A 23,411-nucleotide genomic window follows, 5' to 3' on the forward strand; every position below is an offset into this window, starting at 1 on the left:
GGACAAGTGATGCTTTTGTTTCCAGCTGTGCCAGTTCTGCAGCTCCCTGGAGAAAGGAGGATGCTCTAGACTTCCTTGGAGCTCCTGCTGGGGTGAACTGAACTCCGTGGAGTGTGTCCCAGCCCCCCTGTAAGTCAGACTCCTGCGCCCCAGCCATGCTTAAGAGAATCTTGGTCATCTTACCTTGTGTGCACCTGAAAAAGAGTCAAAAGCCATTTCCCCTTTTATCGTGGCTCTTGGTGTCAGGGGCCAATGTGGGTTCTGTGCAGGGTAGCTGAGGGAACCAAGAACTGCTGAGCAGCTGAACCTGGCCCTTGGCTCAATCCTTCTGCCTTCAGTCTGTGAGCAGGTGAGGGTGTCCAAGTGGTCATTCCCCATCGATGGATGAAAAAATGCAAACCCAATCTGCAGTGTCTTGACTGTGGTTTAAAAGAAGAAACTCTGTTTTTAAGAGGAACAAAATTCCAAATTCTCCCAAAGCCTCTTTCCCTGGGCGACAGGACAAGCAGGGGCTGAGCGGGTTTTGGGCCCGTCCCGATCGTTCCCGGTGCCTCTGTCCCGGCACGTGGCACGGGGATTCCCATTCCTGGCCCCGTAGCGCGCAGGCGCAGTCGGGCCCGGACTACATCTCCCGGCGGCCCCCGCGCAATGGCGGCCGCCCGCCTCCTTCCCGGCAGCGCCCGCCGTCCCTTCCGGCTTCAAGCGGCGGCGGCTCCGCGGGGCGGGCTCGCCCCGCCATGGCGTCCTGCGCCGACATCCTCCGCTCCGAGTTCCCCGACTTGGACGGCGAGCTCTTCGCTTACGTGACGGGTGAGCGGCTCCCGCCCGCCCGCTGTGGCTCGGCCTCCCGCGACGCCGCGTGTCGCGACACCGCTCCGCGGTGGCGACAGGCGGCAGCCCCCGAATCGCGACAGGCGGCCGGGAAGGGGTGGGGTAGGGGGACCGGGAGGGTGCCACCTGTCGCGACAGCGGCGGGGTGTGCAGCGCCGGCGCCGTGTGCCCGCAGGGATCCTGCACGGCAGCGGGGCGGACTTCGAGTCGGTGGACGAGCTGGAGGAGGCGGTGGGCGAACTGCTGCGGGAGGTGTCGCAGGACACCAAGGACGACGGCGCCATCAGGGAGATCTGCCAGCGCCTCTTCAACACCCTGCAGCTGTAAGGGCACCCGGCGTCCCCTCGCACCCCCTCACCTCACTCACGCACCTCACCCTCCTCCTCCTCTCCGTAGGGACGAGGGCCAAGCCCAGCGCTGCAGCCAGGTGTTGCTGGATGCCCCCATCCAGCTTTCCCAGATCACTGACGGATATGGTGAGTGGTGCCCGCGGCTCACGTCCTACCATCAGGATCCTGGAGCTCAGAAGGGCTTGGGGCGCTGGGTGTGCTCACCTGACCTTGGGGAGGAGGGACTCAGGCTCTCCCTCACAGGCATACATCTGTTTCTCCTTCTGTTGCTGAACTGTGGGCAGCAGTGCCCACGGGGTAAGCTGGAGTGAAGGTGGAGGTGGAGAGATGCCCTTTGGTCCCTTCATCCGGTCGGGAGAGGGATCAGTCATGTCTGGGCATGGGTGGTCATTAAGGCAGGGCTTTGAGCACTGCCACACGTCCTCACCAACCCCAACCCCACTGTCTCCTTGCAGGCGACACTAGTGCAGATCTGCTGCCGGGGCTGTTGCTGAAGAGAGGCCAGACCTCGGTAAGTGAGGGCTGTGCCCTTCCTTGTGAGAGCAGCTGGCACGTGGGGCTGCAGCTGCCCTGCCCTGCCCTGCCCTGCCCTGCTCCAGTCCAGGTTGCCCTTGGAAAGCAGCCAAGGCAGGCAGCATCCTGGCTAGGAGTATAGCTGCAGGGACTACTGCTCCTCCTTGTCAGACTTTCTGTCATTTGGAAAACTCTTGACCTTGGTCTGGTGAAGAGGCTCCACATGAGTTAGCAGCTTATTAAACTGACGAGATCTATTTTGCCGTAATTTCTTAGTGAACTCGTGACTTTTGCTGTAGGACCTTTGGCCCCTACAGCAAGGCCATTGATTGAGAAAACATGATGTCCCTGGATGACGTCTTGAATATTCAGTGAGGGGCAAAGGTCTGGGTAATGGCAGGAGGGGGGTGTTACAGGTGGGAAGCTAGCAGAGAGCTTCTATGGGGACGTTGTAAGCCCTGCTCTAGAGCCAGCTGTAGATTGTTGTGGTTGGGGAAATAAGATCAAGAGTAGAGAAGTTTGGAAGTAGTTCCACTCCATGACCCGTAGAAATCGGGACATCTGTATTGATGGAATGTGTGGCTGCTCGGGAACAGCCTGGCTTGCTGTCTGTGTTGGATGTGCCATCTGAGCAAGTCTGAGCACGGGTGAGGTGCAGTTGCAGATCCACAGAACAAGGACAGCAGTGGCTGAATAGCGTGGGCAGTGTCTTTGCCAGGTCACTCACAGAGCTCCCTTTCCATGGGTTAATGTGTGGAGGATGAGAACCCTCCACTTGGAGGCTGAGACTTAACATGATTCCCAGACATCTGAACAGGAGTCTTAAGCAAAAACTGGCAGCTCTGGCTGGTTTTGGCACCAGAGTTGTGTTGCAGCTGGATTCACTTTCCAGCTCTTGTGTCTGCAACTCAAAAAAGGATCTTCAGAAAAATTGGAGACGATTCAGAGATGGCCTCGGGAGGCCTGTCAAGCTTTGGAGGACATGTCTTACTAGGAGATTCAGAAAGCTGGGTGTAGTTTCCAGAGTGACTCTGTCTGTAGGTGTGGGGTCACAGCTCTAGTTACAAGACACTCTTCAGTCTGGCATGCAGGTCTGTAACGTGCTCCAGTGCCTGCAGAGTTGCCTAGAAATATCTAGGAGTATCCTTGGTCAGCCACAAATATTTGACTCTGTGCAGGAATAAACTGGAGTGGGCTGAAAGCCTGGCCAAGACCAGAAGCCATGTTAAAACACTTGGCGCCTTCTTGCCTTCCAGGTTAATTAAATGCTTTTTGTCTCTGATCCACTGCTGAGGAAGAGTTTATTCCAAACTGGCTAGTGTTTAATGTGTTGGGAAGTGAAACACCTCATGATGCACTTCAAGGGTGGGTGCAGAGTATACCAGAAGAGCCACTGGGATGGCAGGTTGCTGCCATTGAAGTGACTTGGCTGATCCAAGTCCCTGGAACTACAGAAACTGACTGTACAACAGGGTCAGCCAAAACTTCGGCCTTGCTGAGGCTAAACTTGTGTATGAGCTGTTGATTTAGGACTTCATTCCTTAGGTAGCTTCCTGGCCTGATTAACCTCCTCAAAATATGCTTGAATCTGTCCCAGTTTCCCTGTCCTTCCTCCCTCCCTTTCTCCCAGGCTTGAGAGGTTGATTGATCTTTTTTCTCCCAGAGCTGGGCTTTTGGGGGTTTTGCTGAAGATGCTCTCTCTTCTTCAAACTCTGTTCTGTGTCCCAGATGGTGAATGCCAAGAAACTGGAGAAGGCAGAAGCCAGGCTGAAAGCCAAGCAGGACAAGAGGCTGGAGCGGGATTCCCTGAAGTCATCTGGCCCTGTGTGAGTATACAGGGCAGTTGGAACATCTCTGCTCTGCTGAGCGTGGCTGGGATCTGACTGTATCAGAGCTTTCCTGTTGAGCCCCTTCTCTGTGTTTTGCCTGTCCACAGAGTCCTGGAGGAGGCGTCTGCCAGCCAAGCTTCCAGCAAGAAGGAGACTCGCATGGAGTCCTCAGGCAAGAACAAGTCGTACGACGTGCGCATTGAGAACTTCGACGTGTCCTTCGGTGAGCGGTGAGTGCACTGGGGATGTGGGACAGACCCTGGCAGGATTTTGGACCGTGGGGAATTGAGACTGGAGTAGAGAGCAGTTGAGAAATTACAGAGGGTGTGGCAAAGATCAGGAAGCAGGGTGGGCACTCACCCTGTTGGCTTTGGGCAGGAGAAGCCTGTGCAGCACAGCCTGAAGTACACCAGGGGCAGGTGGCTGTCGGTTATCTCCTCTTCATGGGACAGTCTGACCAGGGACCTGCCTGTTCCCTTGGTTCAGTGTCCTGCTGACAGGAGCAGACCTGAACCTGGCTTTCGGACGGCGCTATGGGCTGGTGGGCAGGAACGGGCTGGGGAAGACCACACTGCTGAAGATGATCGCCAACCAGAGCCTGCGCATCCCCTCACACATCAGCATTCTGCACGTGGAGCAGGAGGTGGCAGGGGATGAGACACCGGCGCTGCAGAGTGTGCTGGAGTGTGACACCACTCGTGAGAGCCTGCTGCGGGAGGAGAGGGACCTGACAGCCAAGATCAGTGCTGGCAGGTGAGGTGGTCCCCTGGATTTCCAGCTCTTCTGTGTCCTCCTGACCACAAGGTCTCATTCTGAGGTCTCTCCCTTCCAGAGAAAGGCTCTGGCAGGGGTGGGCTGTATCTTGCCCACCTTAGTCCTACCTGGAGAGATCAGCCTCCCCCAGTTCTCAAACCCTGACTTGGTGAGTCCCACACTCTCCTCCTTTTTCTGCCCTAGGGGAGAAGGGACAGAAGGGGCCAGACTATCGGAGATCTACGCTAAGCTGGAAGAGATTGAGGCAGACAAGGCCCCAGCAAGGTGAGACAACCCTGTGAGCACCACTGTGTGTTGGTGTGGCCAGGGCTGAGCAGTGGTTTGGGGTATGGAAGGGTGATGCTGCAGCCCTGGGATCCAGCATGTGGGGTGGGGTTTTCCCTGCTGTTCTTGTCTCTTCTCTGTCACAGCTCTGCTGCTTTAGGAATAGCTGAGCTTTCTGCTGAAGCTGGAGGGACTTTTTTGCCCCAAATAGCTTATATTGCTGCTGCTGCTGCTCTCCAACCTCCCTAGGTTCCTGGTGCCTGGGGAGTGTTTTTGGGATGGTAGTGGTGGTGTGACTCTCTTCCTGGCCAAAGAGATGAAAACTCCTTGCAAGTCTCCTGTAACTTCATGTGGATGCTGTGCCCTGCTGGGCTGCATTTCCTAGCCAAATGCTTCTCTTGGGTGTGCAGGGAAGTTTCCCTGCACCAGAATGGCTTTAAAATATATAGTGGAGTTCCCTTGGTGGTTATGAGTCTGAGACCTCGGACTGTGCTCTGCCATTAGTTGCGGTAGCTGGATTCCAGTTCTCTCTCCTTTTCCCCAGGGCGTCTGTCATTCTTGCTGGGCTGGGCTTTAATGCAAAGATGCAACAACAGACAACCAAGTAAGTTTCCAAACTTTGGGCACTGAGGCAGTGATGGGGCTGGGGAGATGTTCCAGTTGAGCCCCCAGGCTCTGCTGTGGCTGTAGGGAAGAGCAAGGGTCTATTCTTGCCCATCCAATGTGGTCTCCTGCTGCCTTCCTGCTGGACTGCAGATCTTGTGCTGTGCCTGAAATCTCTGCTGGCACAAGTTGCCTCTGGGTGACAGCAGAGCCCAAAGAGCCATGGGGGAGGAGGGATCCTGCAGGCAGGCAAACACAAAGTAGTTCTGTGTTGAACAGTAACCCCTCTCTGCATCTTCCCTCCTCAGAGAGTTTTCTGGAGGCTGGAGAATGAGACTGGCCTTAGCCAGAGCCCTGTTTGCCAGGTTGGTGTCCAGGCCATCATGCTATGGGGTTAAGCCTCTTTGTTGTCCATGCTGTGAGGTGCAGGGGTGCTTCCTGGGGGTCCTCTCAGCCCAGGCTCTGGGGGTGGGGCATGTTGGAGGCACTGCAGCTTTGTGTGTGTGATGAGACACTCTGCACTGACCCTGTGCTCCTTCTGCTTCTGATACCCATGTCTTGTTTTCCCCAGGCCAGATCTCCTTCTGCTGGATGGTAAGTTGATACTGTGAGTCCCCCTATGACACTGCTGTGCCTGCCTGTGCCCTTCCTGGGGTTGGGAACATGCCATGGCCTTTATCTGCCTGCTCAAAATAGCCCTGTGTGACAGGCTGGCCTGGCAGCATGGTTGGCAGCAGTGGCACAGGGAAATCTGCCTGGGCAGCAGCTCTCACTGTACTCAGCAGAGCCTTGCCCTGTGCTCCAGCCAGGTGGTCTGCATGTCATCCTGCCCCAAGTTTTGTTCCCTTTCCCTTGCCAGTCCCTAGAGTGCACCCTGGCTGCCAGTCTGTGCTGGGGGAAGTCCCTTCACTGCAGAGCATGCCCAGGTTGGGCAGGGAATCTGGGTGAGATGCTGCTGTGAGGCACCAGAGTCTGGGTATTGATGTGGAGTAAGGGAAACATCCCTGCCTGAGCCTCAGCCCCTGTGCACACACCACATCACACCCTACACACTAGCTCCCTGAGCTGGGCAGAGAAGGTCTCCACGCAGGCTCTTTTCCTCCCCAGTGCAGATCACTGGACTCTCCTGCAGGAAAAAATATAATCCAGCCATCCCCATCCCTCCTGACCTGAGTGCCTTTTCCCCTTCCCTCAGAGCCAACGAACATGCTGGATGTGAGGGCAATTTTGTGGCTGGAGAGCTACCTACAGGTAGGGGGGTGGCAGAAGGGCTTGATACAGAGAAGGGGTGAGGGAGGGAGATGTCCTCACCTCCCTGGCTGGTGGGACCAACCCCTGTGCTCTGGCTTGATGGTGCTCAGGCCTCCCTCTTGCTGTCTCCAGACCTGGCAGTCGACCATCCTCGTGGTGTCCCACGACAGGAACTTCCTGAACGCGGTGGCCACGGACATCATCCACCTGCACTCGCAGCGGCTGGACATGTACCGTGGGGACTTTGAGAACTTCATCAAGACCAAGGAGGAGCGGCTGAAGAACCAGCAGCGAGAGTATGAAGCCCAGCAGCAGTACCGTGAGCACATCCAGGTACTGGGAGAAGCCAGTGGAGCTGGGGCATTCTTGTCCCAGCCTTGTCCCTTTCTCTCTGCCTTAGTGGTTGTATTGCTGTAGGTTTGGCAGTGGAGAAGAGGACTTGGGGCTCTCTGATGCTTTTCTCTTTCGCAGGTTTTCATTGACCGCTTTCGCTACAACGCCAACCGGGCGTCCCAAGTGCAGAGCAAGCTGAAGCTGTTGGAGAAGCTGTGAGTGCCTGTCCTGCTCCTTTCTGGAGGTGGGAAAGGGGCATAGCTCACGGGAAGAAATGGAGGTTCCCAGGGTATCTGGCAGATACAGTTATGGTTTGGGATTTTTGAGTGCCTGTCTCTGGTCCAGAGGCTTTGGTTAGGATGAGGTGTCATAGAGCTAAAGACTCTGCCTGGACTTCTGGTGTGGGAGCAGATCCACAGTGCAGAGCACCTTGGTTATATGTCTCCTCTTACTGCAGGCCAGTGCTGAAGCCTGTGGACAAGGAATCTGAGGTGATCATCAGGTGAGTGTCCCCGAGCCATTGTTTGGAGGGCACCTGGCTCCATTTCAGACATGAGTTTCTCCAGGGTCCTGTCCCAGGTGGGACAACCATCCCTTCATGTAGGCCAGTTTTACTCTGACAAGGAGACCAGACAGGTCCCCTTGTTCAGGCTGGGTTCCCTGGAGCCAAGGCTGCAGGTCTTTGTTGCCTTCTCGTGCCCATCCTTCCCTGAGGCCCTGCCTGGTAGGAGCCCTTCTTATCACCTGGGGGTTACAGAGGTTGTTCCAGGCTGTTGGTAGTCTCTGAAGTTCTGGGCCATCTTTCACCTCTTCCTGCCTTCTTAGGTTCCCCGATGGCTTTGAGAAGTTCTCCCCTCCAATCCTGCAGCTGGATGAAGTAGACTTCTATTATGACCCAAGTCACTACATCTTTCATTCCCTCTCCGTCTCTGCTGACCTGGAGTCCCGCATCTGTGTGGTATGTGGGATTGCAGAGTAATGGAGGCTGTGAGGGACCTTGGGAGGACCCTGCTCAAAGCAGGGATAGCTTTGGTTATAGATCAGGTTGCTCAGGTCCTTGTCCAGTTGAATGCTGGATGTTTTCCAGGGAGGACTATTTCTTCCATTTTGCTGGGTCCCATCACAGCATTTGATCATCCTCATTTTGAGGAACACTGGAACATTTTTCCTAGTACCATTTAGAATTTGTGATTTCATCCTTTCACTGGATACTTTGGAGAAGAGACTGGATCCATATAAGACTCCTGTTAGAAGACAGCAGCATGTAGTGGGGGCCCTGCTACACGGGATGGGGCAGCAGACATTCTGCTTGCAGATGAGGCTGGGACTGGGTAATCCTTAGGCTTGAGGAGGGAACATCTGGCACTGCTGCCAGTGCTGCTTGTCAATGATAGAAATGCAGCTTCCTGGTAGCTGAAGTCACCATTTATACTCTATCCTGCTCCCCCTCATCATCTGCAAGAACTGAAATTCCCTGATCACTGTCCCCTTCTCCAAAGTGCCTTCATGGATTTCACATTCTCCAATGCTGCTGCTGCTTCTCTAGGTTGGGGAAAACGGAGCTGGCAAGTCAACCATGCTAAAGATCTTAATGGGGGAGCTGGCACCAGTCAGAGGGATCAGACATGCTCACAGGTACCTGGTTGGAAGGACTAGGGGACTGGGAGGAATGGTGCAGCTGTGGGGCTCCTGGACTGCTTTGGAGCAGTGGCTGCTTGAGCAATGGGGATGGGTCCAGGACACCCACACATGTACCCCCCTTATGGCACTGCAGCTATGAATGCTGTGGTTGTAGGGTCTGGTACCAGCTCCCAATCTCGCTTCTCATTCTGCAGAAACCTAAAGATTGGTTATTTCAGCCAGCACCATGTGGATCAACTAGACTTGAATATCAGTGCTGTAGAGTTACTGGCAAGAAAGTTCCCAGGTGAGTTTTTGCTGATCCCAGAGGTCTCCTTTCCTGTGCATGGAGGAGCATTGATTTGTCCGTGGGCCTGGGCAGTAGGCTCTGTCCCATCAATGCTTAAGGGTCACTGCCAGCACTGGGGTAACTCCCCTTGTCCAGCCAAGTTCAGGTCATCAGTCATGAGAAGTGGGGTAGCTGGTAATCTGCAGATCTCAGGCTGGTGCCAAGTTTTGGGGGCAGATGAGCTGTTTTCCTGCTCACAGGATGAGCACTGGATCCCCCTTTCCCAGTTGCCAAAACCTCTGGTTCCCTTCTCCATTACTTGACACTGTGACAGGGAGCTGGGAGTAGCATCACTTGGTGTCAGTCACCGGCCCTGTAGCCCCTGTCCTGATTGTCAGTCAGGTTTTCCTTGCAAGCCCCCTGCATGGGAGAGGGTTGCCTGGAAGCGTTGCTGAACTCCTGTTTGCTGGTCTGGCAGTGGCTGCCCAGCTGTGGCCCTGTGTCACACCAGGTGTGCCATAGCTGTGTTGTGACATGATCCTGCAGGGAAGACGGAGGAGCAGTATCGGCATCAGCTGGGGAGCTACGGCATCTCCGGAGAGCTGGCCGTGCGTCCTGTGGCCAGCCTGTCCGGAGGCCAGAAGAGTCGTGTGGCCTTTGCCCAGATGACTATGCCCCGGTAATGTTCTCCCAAATGCTGTTAACTTTTGCATGGCTTCATCACTGGAGCTTGCTTCACCGGGAGGAAGGCAGGCATCCAGGGACTTTCTGCTACCCCACAGAAGCCTTGTCCTTGGAGGTTTTTATGGAGAGGGAGATGTCACCCTGGGGAGACTCTGTGGAAAGAGGCAGGTGGTTTTCTCCCACTGCTTTGGGCTCATAGGGATAGGAGGTGTCCCTGGGACTGGGCAGCACCAATCATGGGGCCATGCACATGTCAGTGTCTGTGGCTCTAAGCAGCTAAAGCAGCAGTTAGGGAGCAGACCCAGCCTGAGCCTGTTTCTGTGGATCCTCAGAGCTGTCTTCTCTTCTAGTCCAAACTTCTACATCCTGGATGAGCCAACAAATCATCTGGATATGGAGACCATTGAGGCACTGGCAAAGGCCCTGAATAAGTTCCGGGTAAGGTTCTCCCAGCAACATCTCTTGCTTTTCTAACGCCTCCTGCAGCCTCCAGCTCAAGTTACTTGTTATCTCAGCCAGAGGTGAATGGTGAAATACCAGCAGTGACTTCAAGTCTAGGACAGAATTTGGGAAATGAGTCACATTTCTGCCTTAGCCATCCCTCCTGGTGTTTTTTTTTACTTGATGGCTTTGGCTAGGAGTGGCTGAGAGAGGCAGTAGCAGCCCAGAGAGCACCTTGTCTGACCCTCACCTACACTCTGACTTCTCACGTGCTGTGTGCAGCTCCCAGCCCTGCCTTAGGGCTGCTCAAATCTTCCTTAGGCATGTTTTATGCCTGATCTCCAAAGACTCAGCCTCCAGATACCACTGTGATCAACCTGCATCGCACTGGTTGTTGCTCAGGTTGGTGCAGTTTTCCTGTGACAGAAAAGCTTAGCTGATGCTGCTCAGGGCCTTACCCAGACACCTTTTCATTGTTACTGTGTGTGGACTCTCCATCCTTGAAGTTGTTGGAGACCTGGAGAGCCAGTAACAAAGCTTGCACTTGCCTTCTGAGAGTGGAGATTAAATGTGTTACTACTGTACATGGCTCCTCCATAGGTGATCTGTCTGTCTCCCTGCAGGGAGGAAAGGCTGGGATGAGCTCCCTGCCAGTAAAATACTGTTAAGTTTTCCCTGGAGCGGATGGAAACCTGAAGTGCTGGGCACAGGCTAGACAGAGGCACAGGATCTCCATACCAGCAGTCCTGGGCCCTGGGTTGTGCTCCACTAAGTTCCTAATTTTTGCCCTTGTATATTGACAGGGTGGTATAATCCTGGTGTCCCATGATGAACGCTTCATCCGCCTGGTGTGCCAGGAGCTGTGGGTGTGTGAGAATGCCACCGTGACACGCATCGAGGGTGGCTTTGACCAGTACAGAGACATCCTGAAGGAGCAGTTCCGGAAGGAGGGTTTCCTATAAGGGAGGTGGGAGCCGGACTGCGCCAGGGGCTGGAGGGCAAAGCTCAGCCACCTCGGCATCCATCCCAACTGTGCCTGGCAGAGCGCCGAGGACGCTGCTGCCCACATGGACCATCAGCCATGCCATCAAACTGCCACCTGAACTGCTCTCCCCTCCCGGGGCCGGGTGGAAGGACAGCGTGGGAGCAGGAGCCTGGTGTGCGTGGCCAGGGGCTCTGTCACTGTCCGGGGCTGTGCCTGGCACTGGGCACACTTAGAAGGCTGTGCCTGGAGCTGCTGCTGTGCCGAGAGGAGGGAAGGCAGAGCATCCTGACCCTCGGTTTAACTCCGTGCTCTGCAGGGCAGAAGAGCTGTTCTCTGTGTTTCTTCACTTCATCCTCTGCCTTTTTCTTTGTTGTTTGTTTTTTGTTTTACTGCCTGAGCACTAGTCTGGCTCCATCACATGCCACTGTCCTCCCTGCTGCCTTGGAGGGAAACGAGGCGTTTGCTGCTAAAAGTGACCCCTGCCTCTTCCCCAGCCCCCCGATGCTGGGGCTTGCTTACGTCTGTAGTGCCGAGGGAGCCGGAGCCCGGTTCTCCTGGGCGTGCTCCCTGCTCCTTTCCCTGTGCTGCTGCCGGTACCGCCTCGCTGCCTGCCTTGCCTTTGAAACAGCCCAGGGCTGGGCTGCCCTGGGGTGGGCTGCCCGGTGTCCCTCCCCACCCACCCACACAGAAGTTGTGGTGTAAATAAACCCAGGACGCAGTGGGTGCAATGCTCTCCTTTCCTTGGGGGGCTTAATTTTCGAGGGGGGGGGGGGAGATTGTCCTCATGTTGCCCCAAGCAAGCATGAGGCTGGTGAGGAGGAGATGCTTTCCAGATGACTCTCTCTGAATTAAATGGCAGCTCTGTGGTGCAGGTGAGGCTGGGACCTCCTGGATGGAGTGTGCCAGTGTCCCACTGGGCAGTGGAAGGCCACAAGCCACCTTTGAGGGGAGGGAGCTGGTGTGAGGCTGGGGTTGGATATCAGTTCTGGAGGGTACCAGATCTGGTTGTGGTTTGTGGGAGGAAATGGGCTCAGGGTGGGCAGGAAAAGGGGGCGGAGTTCTAAACTATATTGAGCAGGGACTGGGGATTTATTCTGGGTGTTAGAGAGGAACCAGGAAACACCAACACCTTAGGAAGCAACAGGGTAATACCCATAAATTGTCTCAAAAGAATTACTAGGCAGGGCTCCTCCCAAACGGCAAAAAGGCCCCAGCTGAAGTGTGTCCACACCACAGCATGGAGCATGGGTAACAAGCAAGAGGAGCTGGAAACCATGGTGCAGTTAAAAAACTGACATAATTGCTGTCAAAGAAATAGATGTGTCACACAACTGGAACACTGCAATGGAGGGCTACAAGGTTTCAGAAGAGAGGATGGGAAGGAGGGGCAGGGGTGTTGGACTCTCCTAAGGAAGGGAAAGGTAATGAAGAGCTGCCTCTGAGTAACAGCCATGAACAGGTTGAGAGCCTGTGGGTAAAAATCAAGGACAGGACCAGCAAAAGACAGCCTGTGTTTGGCATCTACTACAGGCTGCCTGGTCAGGGGGGTCTGCTGATACAGCTGCCTTGCTTCAGATATGTTGGCAACTCTGTGTGTCTTCAAGTCCTGCACCCAAGTTGTTTATGAAGACTTGAAGAGCACTGGCCTTAAAATTGAGCTCTGCAGTGCTCCACTAGTGACTGGACATCAGTCTGATGTCACCTCATTCACTATAACCTGGCCTGTGAGCCTATTGCTCACCCATCGCATGACGTATTTATCCATCTGTGTGCTGGACATTCTGTCCAGAAGAATCCTGGGAGAGACAGTATTGAAAGCTTTACTGAACTCCAAATTTTGTATCAAGGCTTCCCTAGATCAACTACTGGAGTCACCTTGTCCTTAAAGGAAATTTAAGTTTCTCAAGCAGAGCTTTCCCCTCATGAACTTGTGCTGGCTGTGACTGATGCCTGCATTGTCCTTCAGGTATTTTCCCATAACTCTCGGAATAATCTTCTCCATAATTTTACCAGGCACTGAAATGTGACTGACAGGTCTGTAGTGCCCAGGATCATCCCTCTTGCCCTTTCAGAAAACTGGGAAAATATTTGCCAGTTTCCAGTCAAGTAGGATCTCTCCAGATTCCCATGGCAGTTCAAAAATCATTGAGAGAGGTCTCTTGATGACATCCACCAGCTCTTTTGAGTACTCTTGGATGAGTTCCATAAGGCCCCATACCCCATCCCCTATAAAGGGATTCAGCTGGAACAGCAGATCCTGCACAAGTTTGGGATTGACTGGGAGTTTATGATTCTCACAGCCATGGTCCTCGAGCTCAGAGACCGCTAGAGCCTATCACTGGTGTTGAAAGCTGAAGTGAAGAAGGCATTAAACATCTCTGCCTTGTCTACATAGCTGCTTGTGGGGTGTCCATCCTCATCCAGTAATGAGAAATTGTGAATTCTGGAATGGCTTTTGCCATTGACATAATTTAAAAAGAGGGGGTGACTTTTTACACAGGCGGATAGGGATGAGAGAAGGGGGGATGGCTTTAAAGTAAAAGAGGGGACACTTACATTGGATATTAGGATGAAATTCTTCCCTGGAAGTGTGGAGAGGCAGTGGCACAGGTTGGCCAGAGCAGCTGTGGATGCCCGAGCCCTGGAGTTGTTCCAGGCCAGGTCGGACGGAGCTTCCCGGCGGGGCGGGTGCCGCCCCGCCCCCGGCGCGCGGGGACCGTTCGAGCGCGGTGTTCCCCCCGAGCCCCAACATTCCATGAGCCGCGACCCCGCGCGGGCGGTGGGCGGTGCCTCGGCGTTGCCGTTGGAAGCGGCGGCGGGTCCGGGCGAGTCCAGCCCGGCTGCGCTCCCGTGTTCGGTACCGGGAGGGGCAGACACTCACCGGCACCCCCCCCGCACCGGGACGGTCGGCGAGAGGCCCCGCCCCCGCCTTCCCCGCCACCAGGTGGTCCCGCCCCTGCGGCCGGGGCGGCGCTCGAGCCTCGCTCCCACCGGCGGCGGGCACCGCACCGCACCGCACCGCACCGGGACTGCTACCGGCACCGCCACCGCCACCGCCACCGGCATGAGCGCCGGCGGGCAGCCGGCGGAGCCGTGCCCCCGCGGCGGGCCGTGCTCGGCGGGGAGCAGCCCCGTGCCCAGCCCCGCGTCCCCGGCGCCCGAGGAGGTGAGCGGGGCAGTCGGGAGCGGATCGTGGTGGGGGGCGGCTGCGTGCGGGGCTGCGGGGGTGCCCTCGGGAGCGGGGGGGGTCGTCTGTGTGTGCGCGGAGGGGGGTGGGCTCGGGTGGCTGTGTGTGTGTGGGGGGGGGTCCCCCCGTGTGTGTGCGAGGGGGGGGAGTCCCTTCTGTGTTTGTGTGTGCTTGGGGGGGGTCCCCTCTGTGCATGTGTGAAAGGGGGGGGGGGGGTCCCCTGTGTGACTGTGTCCGGGCGGCTCCTCTCTCTGTGGCGGTGTGTGTGTGTACGGGGGGGTTCACTCTGTGTGTGTGTGTAGGGAGGGGGGTGCCCTCTGTGTGGCTCCGTGTGTGTACGGGGGGGTGTCCTTCGGTGCGGCTGTACGGGGGGGTCCCTTCTGTGTGGCCATGTGTGTGCGGGGGCGGCTTGTGGGTCCCTCGGTGTGTGTCTGTGTGTGCTGGGGGGGGTCGTGTGTCGCGGAGGGCCTCGTGGGGGAGCGTTCTGTGCGGGGGGAGGTGGTTGTGTTGGAGGGGAAAGCTTGGTTGGGAGGGCTGGGGGGGGCTCCGTGTGTGTGTCTGTATGTGCGCGGGGGGGGGCGGCTCCGTGTGTGCCCGCGGGGGCTGTGCGTGGGAGGGGAGCCCTCGGGGGGCGGCTGTGGGCACGGGCGGGGGATGCCGCCCCGGGGGGGCGGTGGCGGCACTCGGGGTGCCCATGAGGGGCCCCGGGGTGGGCTGGGGGCCGCGGGGGTGCCGGGGCGCGCGTGTGCGTGAAGGGGAGCGGGGTGCTGCGCGCCGTTCCGGGGGGAGCGGGGGGGGGTCCCGTGCCGGCGGGGTTGCGGCGGGCGCGGGGGTGTCGGTTTGGGGGGCGGGGTCCCCCCCGGCCGGTCGGCCGGGGCAGGACCGGCAGCGCGGCGCCATCTTGGGAGCCATCAGGTGCCCGGCGCGGGGACGGGCTGCGCGGGGGGGCCGGCCCCGACACCCCCTCCCATCCCCGGCCGCCGCCGCCGCGGGGAGAGCGTCGCGGCCCGGCCCCGGCTGCCCCTCCATCGGCCGCGGGGCTGCCCTGGGGGGCGCTGGTGCTGCCGGCGGCGCCCGGCCCTCCCACCGCTCCCCCCGCGGGACCGAGCCCCGAGCGCGCCGGGCGCTGTCCCGGGAGCGTCCCCCATCCCGGAGTCACCGCCCGCGGGCGGACATCCCGGCACCGGGCCCCCCCAGCCCCTGATTCAGGCTCCGCCAGCGGCTGCCGGGCGCTGGGTGTCCCGGCATGTCGTCACGGTGTTGTCGCGTGTGTCCGGCCCTCCCTCCCCCCCGCGCCCAGCCCCGCCACCACCCCGCCCGGGATCTGGGTTTAAAGGGAAGGGCTGCATTTGCCTCGGCAGATGATGAAGAGTTAGAGGAAGGATGGATGTTTGGGTATTTGACCTCGATATTCTGTGCTTCTAAAACTGCCGGGTGGTCAGAGCTGCCGCCAGAACCGGCTGTGATATCGGCTTGGTTGGGATATCCCGGGAGTTTAATCCACTGGTGGTGTTTGTTGTAGCCACTTCAGAAACGGCGGAGAACTGTGGAGGATTTCAACCAGTTCTGCACCTTCGTTCTGGCCTATGCAGGCTACATCCCATACCCTGAAGAGGTAAGTGGGCTTGCACACTGTTCCTTTACAAAGATGCTGGTTCTTCTGGTCTCCCTGCCATGTGCAGGCTCAGCTCCTAATCTTAAAGAATCATGGATTGGTTTGGGTCAGAAGGGACCTTAGAGATCATCTAGTTTCAACTCCCCCACCATGGGCAGGGGTGCCACCCATTGGATCAGGTTGCTCAGGGCCCATCCAGTCTGGCCTTGATGTTTGGGTGGACACTGCTGGAGAGTCGCTCTCTCCTTTCCCCAAATATCTGTGCTCTGGTCTCCCATGCTAATCCTTCTTCTTCCCCTCTTGCCACTAGTATGTGCCCTGGAGCCACGGAGGCAGCATGAGCCCCCAGAACAGTACGGGGAGCACTCAGGACAGCGATAGCTCGACCTCATCTCACTCCTCCGATGGCCACATCCCCATGGACAATAGGAAGAGCAGGAATGTTGTGGCCAGGGGGGCTGTGGGCAGTGGCCTGCTAATCAACGGCCCTGCCTTTTCCACTGCCTTCTACAATGTCCGGCCCCAGCAAATCAAACGGAAGAAACCACCAGCAAAGAAACGCATTTTGGAGCAGGAGGTGAAGAAGAGGGTGCCACTGAGTGCTTGGAAGGACTTTGGGGCAGAGCAGGATGGGGTGAAGCAGCTGGCTGCGCTGGCAGGACAGCTGTCACCTGTGAAAGAGGAGCTATCGGAGCCTTCCCTCAACCCGCCTGGGGACCCCCAGCCCAACTCCCTCCTGGAGGAGCCGGTGACGGAGGAGAAGGACTTGATGTACGGAGCACAGGGAACTGAGAAGCCAGCAGATGATCCTCAGCTTAAGGAGCACGACCTCTTTTCTGGAGAGAGGAAGAGCCCTAGTCCCTGTAATACCTTGGACCAAAGCACAGGGGAAGATACAAGCAGAGAGACCTCCCAGCTCAGTGGTAAGTGTCTGGGGGACTGCAGAGGGCCCTGTTGTGCTGCAGCCAGTGCCAAACATTGTCCCTTCCTCAGCTGAACCCACCCTTGCTGGCCATAGGGAGGGCCTGTCAACAGCCCAAGCTTCTCCCAAGCAACAGGAATACTTTTGGGACCTGGGGGACTGAAGAACAGAGGGCAGGGAGCTGAGCTGCCCTTTGGTATCTCTGTTCTGCAGAGCAAGTGGTGCAGACCTGAAACAGGTCTGAAGTGGGTTGTAGGGCTGCCTTACTCATGTGGTTTTCATTTTTTTTTTCTCTTTTCCCCCCTTTTGCAACTTTAGCAGTTGAATTCGCAGAAGTTCCCAACACCAAAGCAGAAGGTGAGTGGGGGGCTGTCCCTTTTAACACCAGTAGAACTGGCTCGTCTGGCCACAACCAGACCTGCAGCTGGTGAGGTGGTGTCTGACCGGTGTCTCTCTGTCCCTGAGCAGACGACGATGCCTGGGATCTGATCACCTGCTTCTGCATGAAGCCCTTCGCAGGGAGGCCCATGATCGAATGTAACGAATGCGCTACCTGGATCCACCTCTCTTGTGCCAAGATCCGCAAATCCAACGTGCCTGACATTTTCATCTGCCAGCGGTGCCGGGACGCCAAGCAGGAGATCCGCCGCTCGAACCGAGCTCGGACAGTGCCCCGCAAGCGCCTCGTTGACTGATGCTCCTGCAGAGCAGGAAGGCTGGGGGTCCCTTTTTAGCCTGAAGACTTAGACAATCAATGCACTGGCAGGGGAGGGGCTGGGACACAGGGCTGGACTGTCCCCCTCACACCTCTGGCCCCTGAAAGCTGCCCCTGCGTGTCCTTCCTGAGGATCATATTGGCCATTGAGCTCGGTTATCCCAGAAGTGTGTGGGGAATTAGGAGCATGGTCCAGATGCTCATCCCTGTGTGTTAGTGTTTGTGATCTCCTGGGGCCCCACATGCACTAACTGTTGAATCCCACCTCCTCCTCACAGCCCCTCCAAAGAGCCCTGCCCATGTGCCTTCTGCACTTTCCCTGGGGGATGCAGGCCCCACTCCTGTCCTGGTGACACTCAGCTCGGCCCCACCTGCCAGTCCCCATGACTATAATTCTTAACTGGGTTCTTTCCTACTTGCACATCTGGTTAGTGGGACCACAGCAGGGGGCAGGGTGTGGGACAGCCTCCTGTCGCACAGCAGCCCCCAGGCTCGTCTCTGTGCCTATCTCCTCCTGTGGAAAGCCTGGGCCCCAAAAGTGCTTTATGTTTTTATAGTTCATTTGTATTATAGTTAATTTGTATTATAGTTACTTTGTATTATAGTTAATTTGTATTATAGCTAATTCTGGTCCTTGCCCTGTGGAGTGTGACTGGAGTCTTATGTATATAATAAATACTTTTGCCATAACAATGGTGGCTTTGGCATGGGTCAGTGACCTTGGTTCTCATGTCCCTTGGGAACCCAAGTGCTCCCCTGCTTCCCTTCTGCTGTGTCTGGGAGAGGATCTGGTATAGAGATACCTCTCAGCCCTGCTAGTCCCCCAGGTAAATCCCAAGCTGCAAAAACAACAGGAAACAAGCAGACCAGTACATATCTATTTAATTTGGCAATGACCACTTCCTCATGCTGCTGCAGTTCACAGGGATGCTCCACAGGTAGGTCCTCAGGAGGTGCATGGCCTGGGGGACAACCTCTTCAGTGGGAATCGTGTTCCAGAGTCTGCAGGCATCTCACGGGGGAACATCATGGGTTATTCTGCAGAAGCAGCAGGTCTGATGGCTCAGGGAGGAAGGGTGTCCATGTGCCCTTGCTCTAATTCTTAAGGCACATCCCTATTTGGCTCAAAAGAGGTTTTGCTCTTGGGCTCTGACAAACCTTCGTTGTCTCTGTCCCCACTCTGGAGTGCAGTTAGTAATTAGTCCCGACAGCAACTGAGGTGCCAAAGGTTCCAGTTTTCTTCACAAAATAAGCCTCTAATTCCAACACAGATATCATTGGCTTCATCTGCAGATCCAGATGTAGGCCAGCTTCCATCAGGCATGCTGTTGGGACATGTGGGGGATGCAGTGAGGGTGACAGGACAAGAAGGCTCTGGGGGCTGACTGCTGACCTGGTTGGGACAGCATGAAGGCACTGTTTGTGGGGACCCTTACCAAGTAGGGTCCTGCTGGTAAAACTTTACAATTCCAAGGCTGTGAACGGTTCAGGAACAGCAACTACTAACATGGGTGTAACATCTATGCTAGGGGACAAAGCTGGAGTCACGCAGCCAAGCAAGTCTCCAGTCGAGGTAGGCAGGCAGTGGTCTATTCCTCCTTGGCCCAGACAGAGCTGCTTGCCTTCTGCTCCAGGTGGGGAATCACTGCCTCTGTGTAAAACTTCTCCAGCTTGGGCACTGTCTTCCCCCAGAACTCCCTGTCAAACTCCACGGGGACCACAGCTGTCTCCTTGTTGGTGTGCACCACAAAGTCAGCCCGCTGGAAGCCAGTGGTTCCCAGCTGGCACTGGACCTGGGTAAAGTAGGGATGGTTCTTCTTCAGGGCATAGGAATCTCCATCCACTTCAAGGCAGAAATCCTTGTCCTTGCAGGCCTCGCGCACCGTCCTGTTCCTGTGCTTGTAGGGACACTTCACCTCCAGCAGCCCCAGGTCCTTCCCTGTGGCTGCATCCTTGATGATCCCATCTGGGCTGGCAGCAAGCCAGTTCTTCTCTGGGTGAATGAAAAGGCCACAGTCCTCCACTTGCACTGGCTTGCCCCCCTTCTGTGATTTCTGCTTGTAGGCCTCCACTGCCACCTTCTCGTTGCGGATCCCCCAGGACATGGCGGGGGTCTGCATCTTGGAGCCAGAGCTCACCACCTCCTTTAGGTAGGACTTGGGCACCTCGTCTGTCTTGCTGTTGGCAAACTTGCTGTTGGCAATTCTGGGGGCCACGGAGGCAGTGATGCGGTTCTCCCGCCACTCGTACCACTTGGGGTTCTCCCGCTGGCCCCGGGTCTCCTTCTCCACCCTTGGGATATCCTGGCTCTTTACAGGGGGCAGGAACCGGTCACAGGCCTTGCTCAGGTCAGCCCCAGGCTGCTTCTTCTGTGGGCCCAGGTCAGTTTTGGCAGGACCAGTGGCTCCCTTGGCATCAGGCGCCCTCTGGGTTGTAGAACTCTTGGTGGGTGCTCTGCTCTTGTCCCCAGCATCTCCTCGGGATCCACGGGATGCTGTGGATTTTGACTGAGCAGAGTCTGCCTTTGTCCCCCGCCCCTGCGTAGGGGTGGTAGCCTTGGCAGCCGAAGTGCTGCGGGGTTGGCTCCCTGCAGCTGTGGCCTTGGCCCGGGTGGCTGAAGTGGAAGGCGGGGGCGCAGCGGGGGCACTTCTGGAGGCGGTTGTGGCCGGGCGGGGGGATGATGATGTGCCAGCAGACTCCTTCCTGGGTCTCCCCATTGCTACAAGTCAGAGGATCTTACACTGTGGACATGGAATAAAGTTTAATGCAGGTCTTCACAACGCTTATTTCCCTTTTCTTGGCCCGCCCTGCGCCTGCTTCAGGGCGCACTGTGTCCCTGCCAGAGCTGCTACTCTCACACCTTCCCTCGGCTCACGTGTCACGGTGGAATGGCAGCTGGCCCAGATGGGGTGCTTGTTCTCACCCTCCTTGCCCGCAGCCCGGCCCGGGCCGCCCCGAGGACAGGGCGGGGGCACAGCGGCCCCCCGGAGCCACCTCCGCCAGGACGCGGCAGCGGTGCCCGCAGGAGCCACTTTTGCCCGGGGACCAGGCGCGTTCCCCGCGGGCCCATCCGCTCGGCCGGCGGGGGTGCCGGACAGGCGTGGGGGCGGGAACCCCCAGCACCACCCCGGGGATCCCAGGCGCGCTCCGGGACCGCGGTGCGGAGCTGCCCCGCCCGGTGCCGCCGCTCTCACCGCTCCGCCGCCGCCGCCGCTCCGGAAGCGCTTCCCCCCTTCCCCGCGTCCCGCCTTCACCACGTGCCGCAGGGGCGGCGGCCCGAGGGGTGCGGGAGGGAGGGAGGGAAGAGGTGCAGGGCTGGGCGCAGCCGTCGGCCAAGCCCCCGATCCCCGCTAGAGGGAAGCAGGAGCTCGGCCATTCGCGCCGCGGCTTCTTGTCCAGGCATGCCCGCCCCGCTCCGGCCCGACATCCCTCTGCGTTCCCCGCATCACGCAGCCCCCGGGACCCCGAACATTTTACGCCGAGCTGGGGACATATCCCGCAGCCCCGCCCGTGGGCAAGGTTCCGAGCCCGGCCCTCGCGTACCGCATCCCCGCCCGTAGCAGAGCCTCTCGAGCTCCACTGTGAAAGGACAGGCTGACCTGACGGGACCCCGCCGAGCCCCGATGGCCCAAGCTGACCTGAATCTCCGCGTCCCACCGCGAGCAGACGTTCGGGAGAAGGGCGAGAAGCTGGCGCGGCGATGCCCACCCTGGAGCACCCGCTGTGCGCTGCGCTGCCGAGCGAGGAGGGTCCCGTGTGTGCAGGGATGGCCCAGCACCTCCGGGACAGCCCCACCCACCCCCGAGCCTCCCACGGGGCTCGGCCGCCCTGAACAAAGCACAGGCAGGCGTCACCAGCACGGCAGTTTCGGGTTCCTCAAATCCCAGCAGTTTCGTTTTCTACAGAGAGCCTGGCGCCGCCGAGCGAGCCCCGGCGGGGAGGCTCCTGCGAGATCCCCCGCGGGCCCGCCCCACGGCTGGGAGCCCCTGTAATTCTCGCCTGCCGAAAGCAAATCCAGCAGCCACCAGTGTGTGGTCTGGGTCTGTGTCAGAGCTGGCCCCACAGGGGCTTCTAGCTCCTCCATTTACCTCTGCCAGCATCTTGGGAAGATTTCGGTTAGGCAGGCTGAAGTGCTGGTAGCATTTCCAGCCCCTCTCCCTAAGGATCCCAGATGTCTCCACCAGCCATCTCTATCTCTGCTGATGTGTTGTTTCATTTCCTCCCTCCAGGCCCTCTGTAACTCCCTACAGCTGGGCAGACCAATATTACTCAGGTTAAGCCAAAGTGTGCCTGATTTTGACCAGAAACACTACGCGCACCTTCCTCCTCCATGGCTACCCATCCTTAGGATTTGCTTTAGTTCTTGCTTATTAAGGAGCAGCTAAACAGGACGACCCTGCCCCTCTCCCTGCAGGCAAGCCCTCTGCCTGTGCTATCTTCAGCGGGGTCTGAGGAGCTGCAGCTGCGTTGAGCACAGTTGTTACCAGCCTGGGTTTTGGGTTATTTCCCAAAATAACTAAACTCACGCTAAATTCACAAGGCTTGTCAGCTACTTGAAACCTGAGAGCATTTGTAAAATCTCTGTGGTCTGTGCCCCCTCCAGCAAGCACTGTCAATGGGTGATAATTCAGCTCAAGGAAGAGGTGATTTGGGGATAAATACCCAGCTCCTTAGGTGTGCTGCAGCTGCTGATGAGGTGTTACTGAGGTGTGAGGATGCTGAATGGAGCCCTTAGGGCTGAGCTGGGCCTCTCCCTACAGATTTTTAACACGTCTTATCTCAGCACTCTGCTGAAAAGTAATGCCAAGCTCTTCCTGTATATTTGTGTCTGTGATAAACTGCTGTAGGGAAGCTGTGACAGTGCAGAGCAGGGACACAAACACCTGATGCGGCTGGGAGCAGGTTGGGATGGAGCCCTTCTGAAGGTTGCCAGCATGCTGGGGGAGCCTCAGCTGTGTCCCCAGCACTGCACATGCCGTTGTTGTTCACCTGCTGTCACGCCGGGGCCGACGTCTGACGCTGTGGGCTGGCCAAGCTCCATCAGCCCGGCTGGTGGCACTGAACCAGTGCTCACATTTGGACGCTTTTCTTCGTCTCAGCTTGGCCTAGAAATGATATCTCAGAGAAAAATCAAAGCTTGTGGGTTTTTTTTTTTTTTTCTGGGGCTGGAGTGGCTGTGCCGTTTGCTGTGATGATGGAAGCAGGAGTCCCATGCACATTGCAGGCTGTGTGGATGTGTTGTGGTGTGTGCGGGGCCTCCAGCAGCTCCCAGAGCTGCTGGCTGTCACGGGGGGATAACACATGGATTAGCATCCTTCTCCTCTGGTTGTAAAGGACAGGGAAGGGGAGCAGCTGCACGCTTCAGCTCTCCTCTCTGCACCGGGAAGTGATATGCCATGGGGCATCTCACATGGGGGAGGGAATGGCTCAGAGTGCTCTTGCAAGGGCCCTAGGGATGCACAGAGTGCCTCTTGGCCAGATAATTGTTGACTGAAGCTCAGGGTGAGGGATCAGGAAGGAGGCGTGTATCTCATGCTACCATGTGCAGCAAAGGGCCCTTTCCACTGAGATTCCCCTCGGTTCCTCCTGCTGTCACCTGTGAAACCCGTGTCAAGGAGCTGAAGCTGTAGTGGCATATGGGTCACCTCAGAGGTGAGATCTAAAAACACAGGCTGAGGACTGGGGACTGCTCCCCTTGTGGTGCTGCTGGATTTTTCTGCCCCAGTTTGTACCTGGACTGGCTCCAGGTTCGGTGTGGCTGTGACGGTGGGTTCTGTGTTGCAGGAGTGGGGGGGGGACTCTTCTCTGTGTGCTCTATAAAAAGAGCTGCAGCAGCACAGTCCTATCTATAGCACAGGGAGCTGCCTGGGAAAGGCAGGGCAGGGATTAGCCCAAATCTGATGGATTTCTCTGGTCCTGCTTGGGAAGTGGGGCTGTCAGTGGCTGAGGGATTCCCAGAGCACCCCGGGCTGTGAGATCTCCCTGCCAGCAGACATGTCCTGTCCTTGCTGGAATTTCCTGACTGTCTGCACCTTCCCCAGGGGGGCTTGTTGTCACGCTTGTCACCCAAAAGCTGGGCTGTCCCTGAATCCCCCCTCTTTCCTGCTCCACAGGGCTGTGATTTCACTGTAGCACGTGGAGGCTGATGAGGAAAGCCCCGTGGTACCCCAGGGCATCTGGATTTGTGGTGGATATTGAGCATTTA

At 57.3% G+C, this 23,411-nt stretch overlaps 3 protein-coding genes across 9 annotated transcripts; 2 read left to right on the forward strand and 1 right to left on the reverse strand.

The window, feature by feature from the left end:
* Nucleotides 1–717: 717 nt before the first annotated feature.
* Nucleotides 718–11,489, forward strand: ABCF3 (ATP binding cassette subfamily F member 3). 4 transcript variants are annotated; one of them, XM_066193473.1, is made up of 21 exons: nucleotides 718–810; nucleotides 1,007–1,154; nucleotides 1,228–1,307; nucleotides 1,637–1,692; nucleotides 3,423–3,520; nucleotides 3,631–3,753; nucleotides 4,010–4,276; nucleotides 4,481–4,561; nucleotides 5,106–5,165; nucleotides 5,473–5,529; nucleotides 5,736–5,758; nucleotides 6,360–6,415; nucleotides 6,548–6,748; nucleotides 6,887–6,963; nucleotides 7,206–7,250; nucleotides 7,574–7,706; nucleotides 8,295–8,383; nucleotides 8,584–8,675; nucleotides 9,204–9,336; nucleotides 9,692–9,779; nucleotides 10,586–11,489. In XM_066193473.1, the coding sequence occupies exons 1-21, from the start codon at nucleotides 738–740 to the stop codon at nucleotides 10,742–10,744; spliced, it is 2,139 nt and encodes a 712-aa protein (XP_066049570.1). In that variant the 5' UTR covers nucleotides 718–737; the 3' UTR covers nucleotides 10,745–11,489. The 4 variants fall into 4 exon arrangements, with proteins under 4 accessions (XP_066049570.1, XP_066049571.1, XP_066049572.1 ...); XM_066193474.1 differs by having other exon boundaries at nucleotides 4,145–4,276; XM_066193475.1 differs by lacking the exon at nucleotides 9,204–9,336 and having other exon boundaries at nucleotides 10,586–10,676.
* Nucleotides 11,490–13,761: 2,272 nt separating this feature from the next.
* Nucleotides 13,762–17,899, forward strand: LOC136295129 (PHD finger protein 13-like). 2 transcript variants are annotated; one of them, XM_066193480.1, is made up of 5 exons: nucleotides 13,762–13,933; nucleotides 15,477–15,569; nucleotides 15,880–16,492; nucleotides 16,810–16,848; nucleotides 16,960–17,899. In XM_066193480.1, exons 1-5 carry the CDS (start codon nucleotides 13,832–13,834, stop codon nucleotides 17,184–17,186), a joined length of 1,074 nt encoding a protein of 357 aa, XP_066049577.1. In that variant the 5' UTR covers nucleotides 13,762–13,831; the 3' UTR covers nucleotides 17,187–17,899. The 2 variants fall into 2 exon arrangements, with proteins under 2 accessions (XP_066049577.1, XP_066049578.1); XM_066193481.1 differs by lacking the exon at nucleotides 13,762–13,933 and adding an exon at nucleotides 15,239–15,349.
* A 172-nt stretch (nucleotides 17,900–18,071) lies between these two features.
* On the reverse strand, nucleotides 18,072–21,395 carry LOC136295128 (uncharacterized). 3 transcript variants are annotated; one of them, XM_066193479.1, is made up of 2 exons: nucleotides 21,295–21,395; nucleotides 18,072–19,947 (listed from the first exon to the last, which is right to left on the reverse strand). In XM_066193479.1, exon 2 carries the CDS (start codon nucleotides 19,921–19,923, stop codon nucleotides 18,796–18,798), a length of 1,128 nt encoding a protein of 375 aa, XP_066049576.1. In that variant the 5' UTR covers nucleotides 19,924–19,947; nucleotides 21,295–21,395; the 3' UTR covers nucleotides 18,072–18,795. The 3 variants fall into 3 exon arrangements, with proteins under 3 accessions (XP_066049576.1, XP_066049574.1, XP_066049575.1); XM_066193477.1 differs by lacking the exon at nucleotides 21,295–21,395 and adding an exon at nucleotides 20,845–21,279; XM_066193478.1 differs by lacking the exon at nucleotides 21,295–21,395 and adding an exon at nucleotides 20,401–20,584.
* Nucleotides 21,396–23,411: the final 2,016 nt, after the last annotated feature.

The sequence above is a fragment of the Chamaea fasciata genome, unplaced genomic scaffold (genome assembly GCF_029207755.1).
Source record: "Chamaea fasciata isolate MVZ Bird 193981 ecotype frontalis unplaced genomic scaffold, bChaFas1.0.hap1 SCAF_11, whole genome shotgun sequence".
NCBI classification, from domain to species: Eukaryota; Metazoa; Chordata; class Aves; order Passeriformes; family Sylviidae; genus Chamaea; species Chamaea fasciata.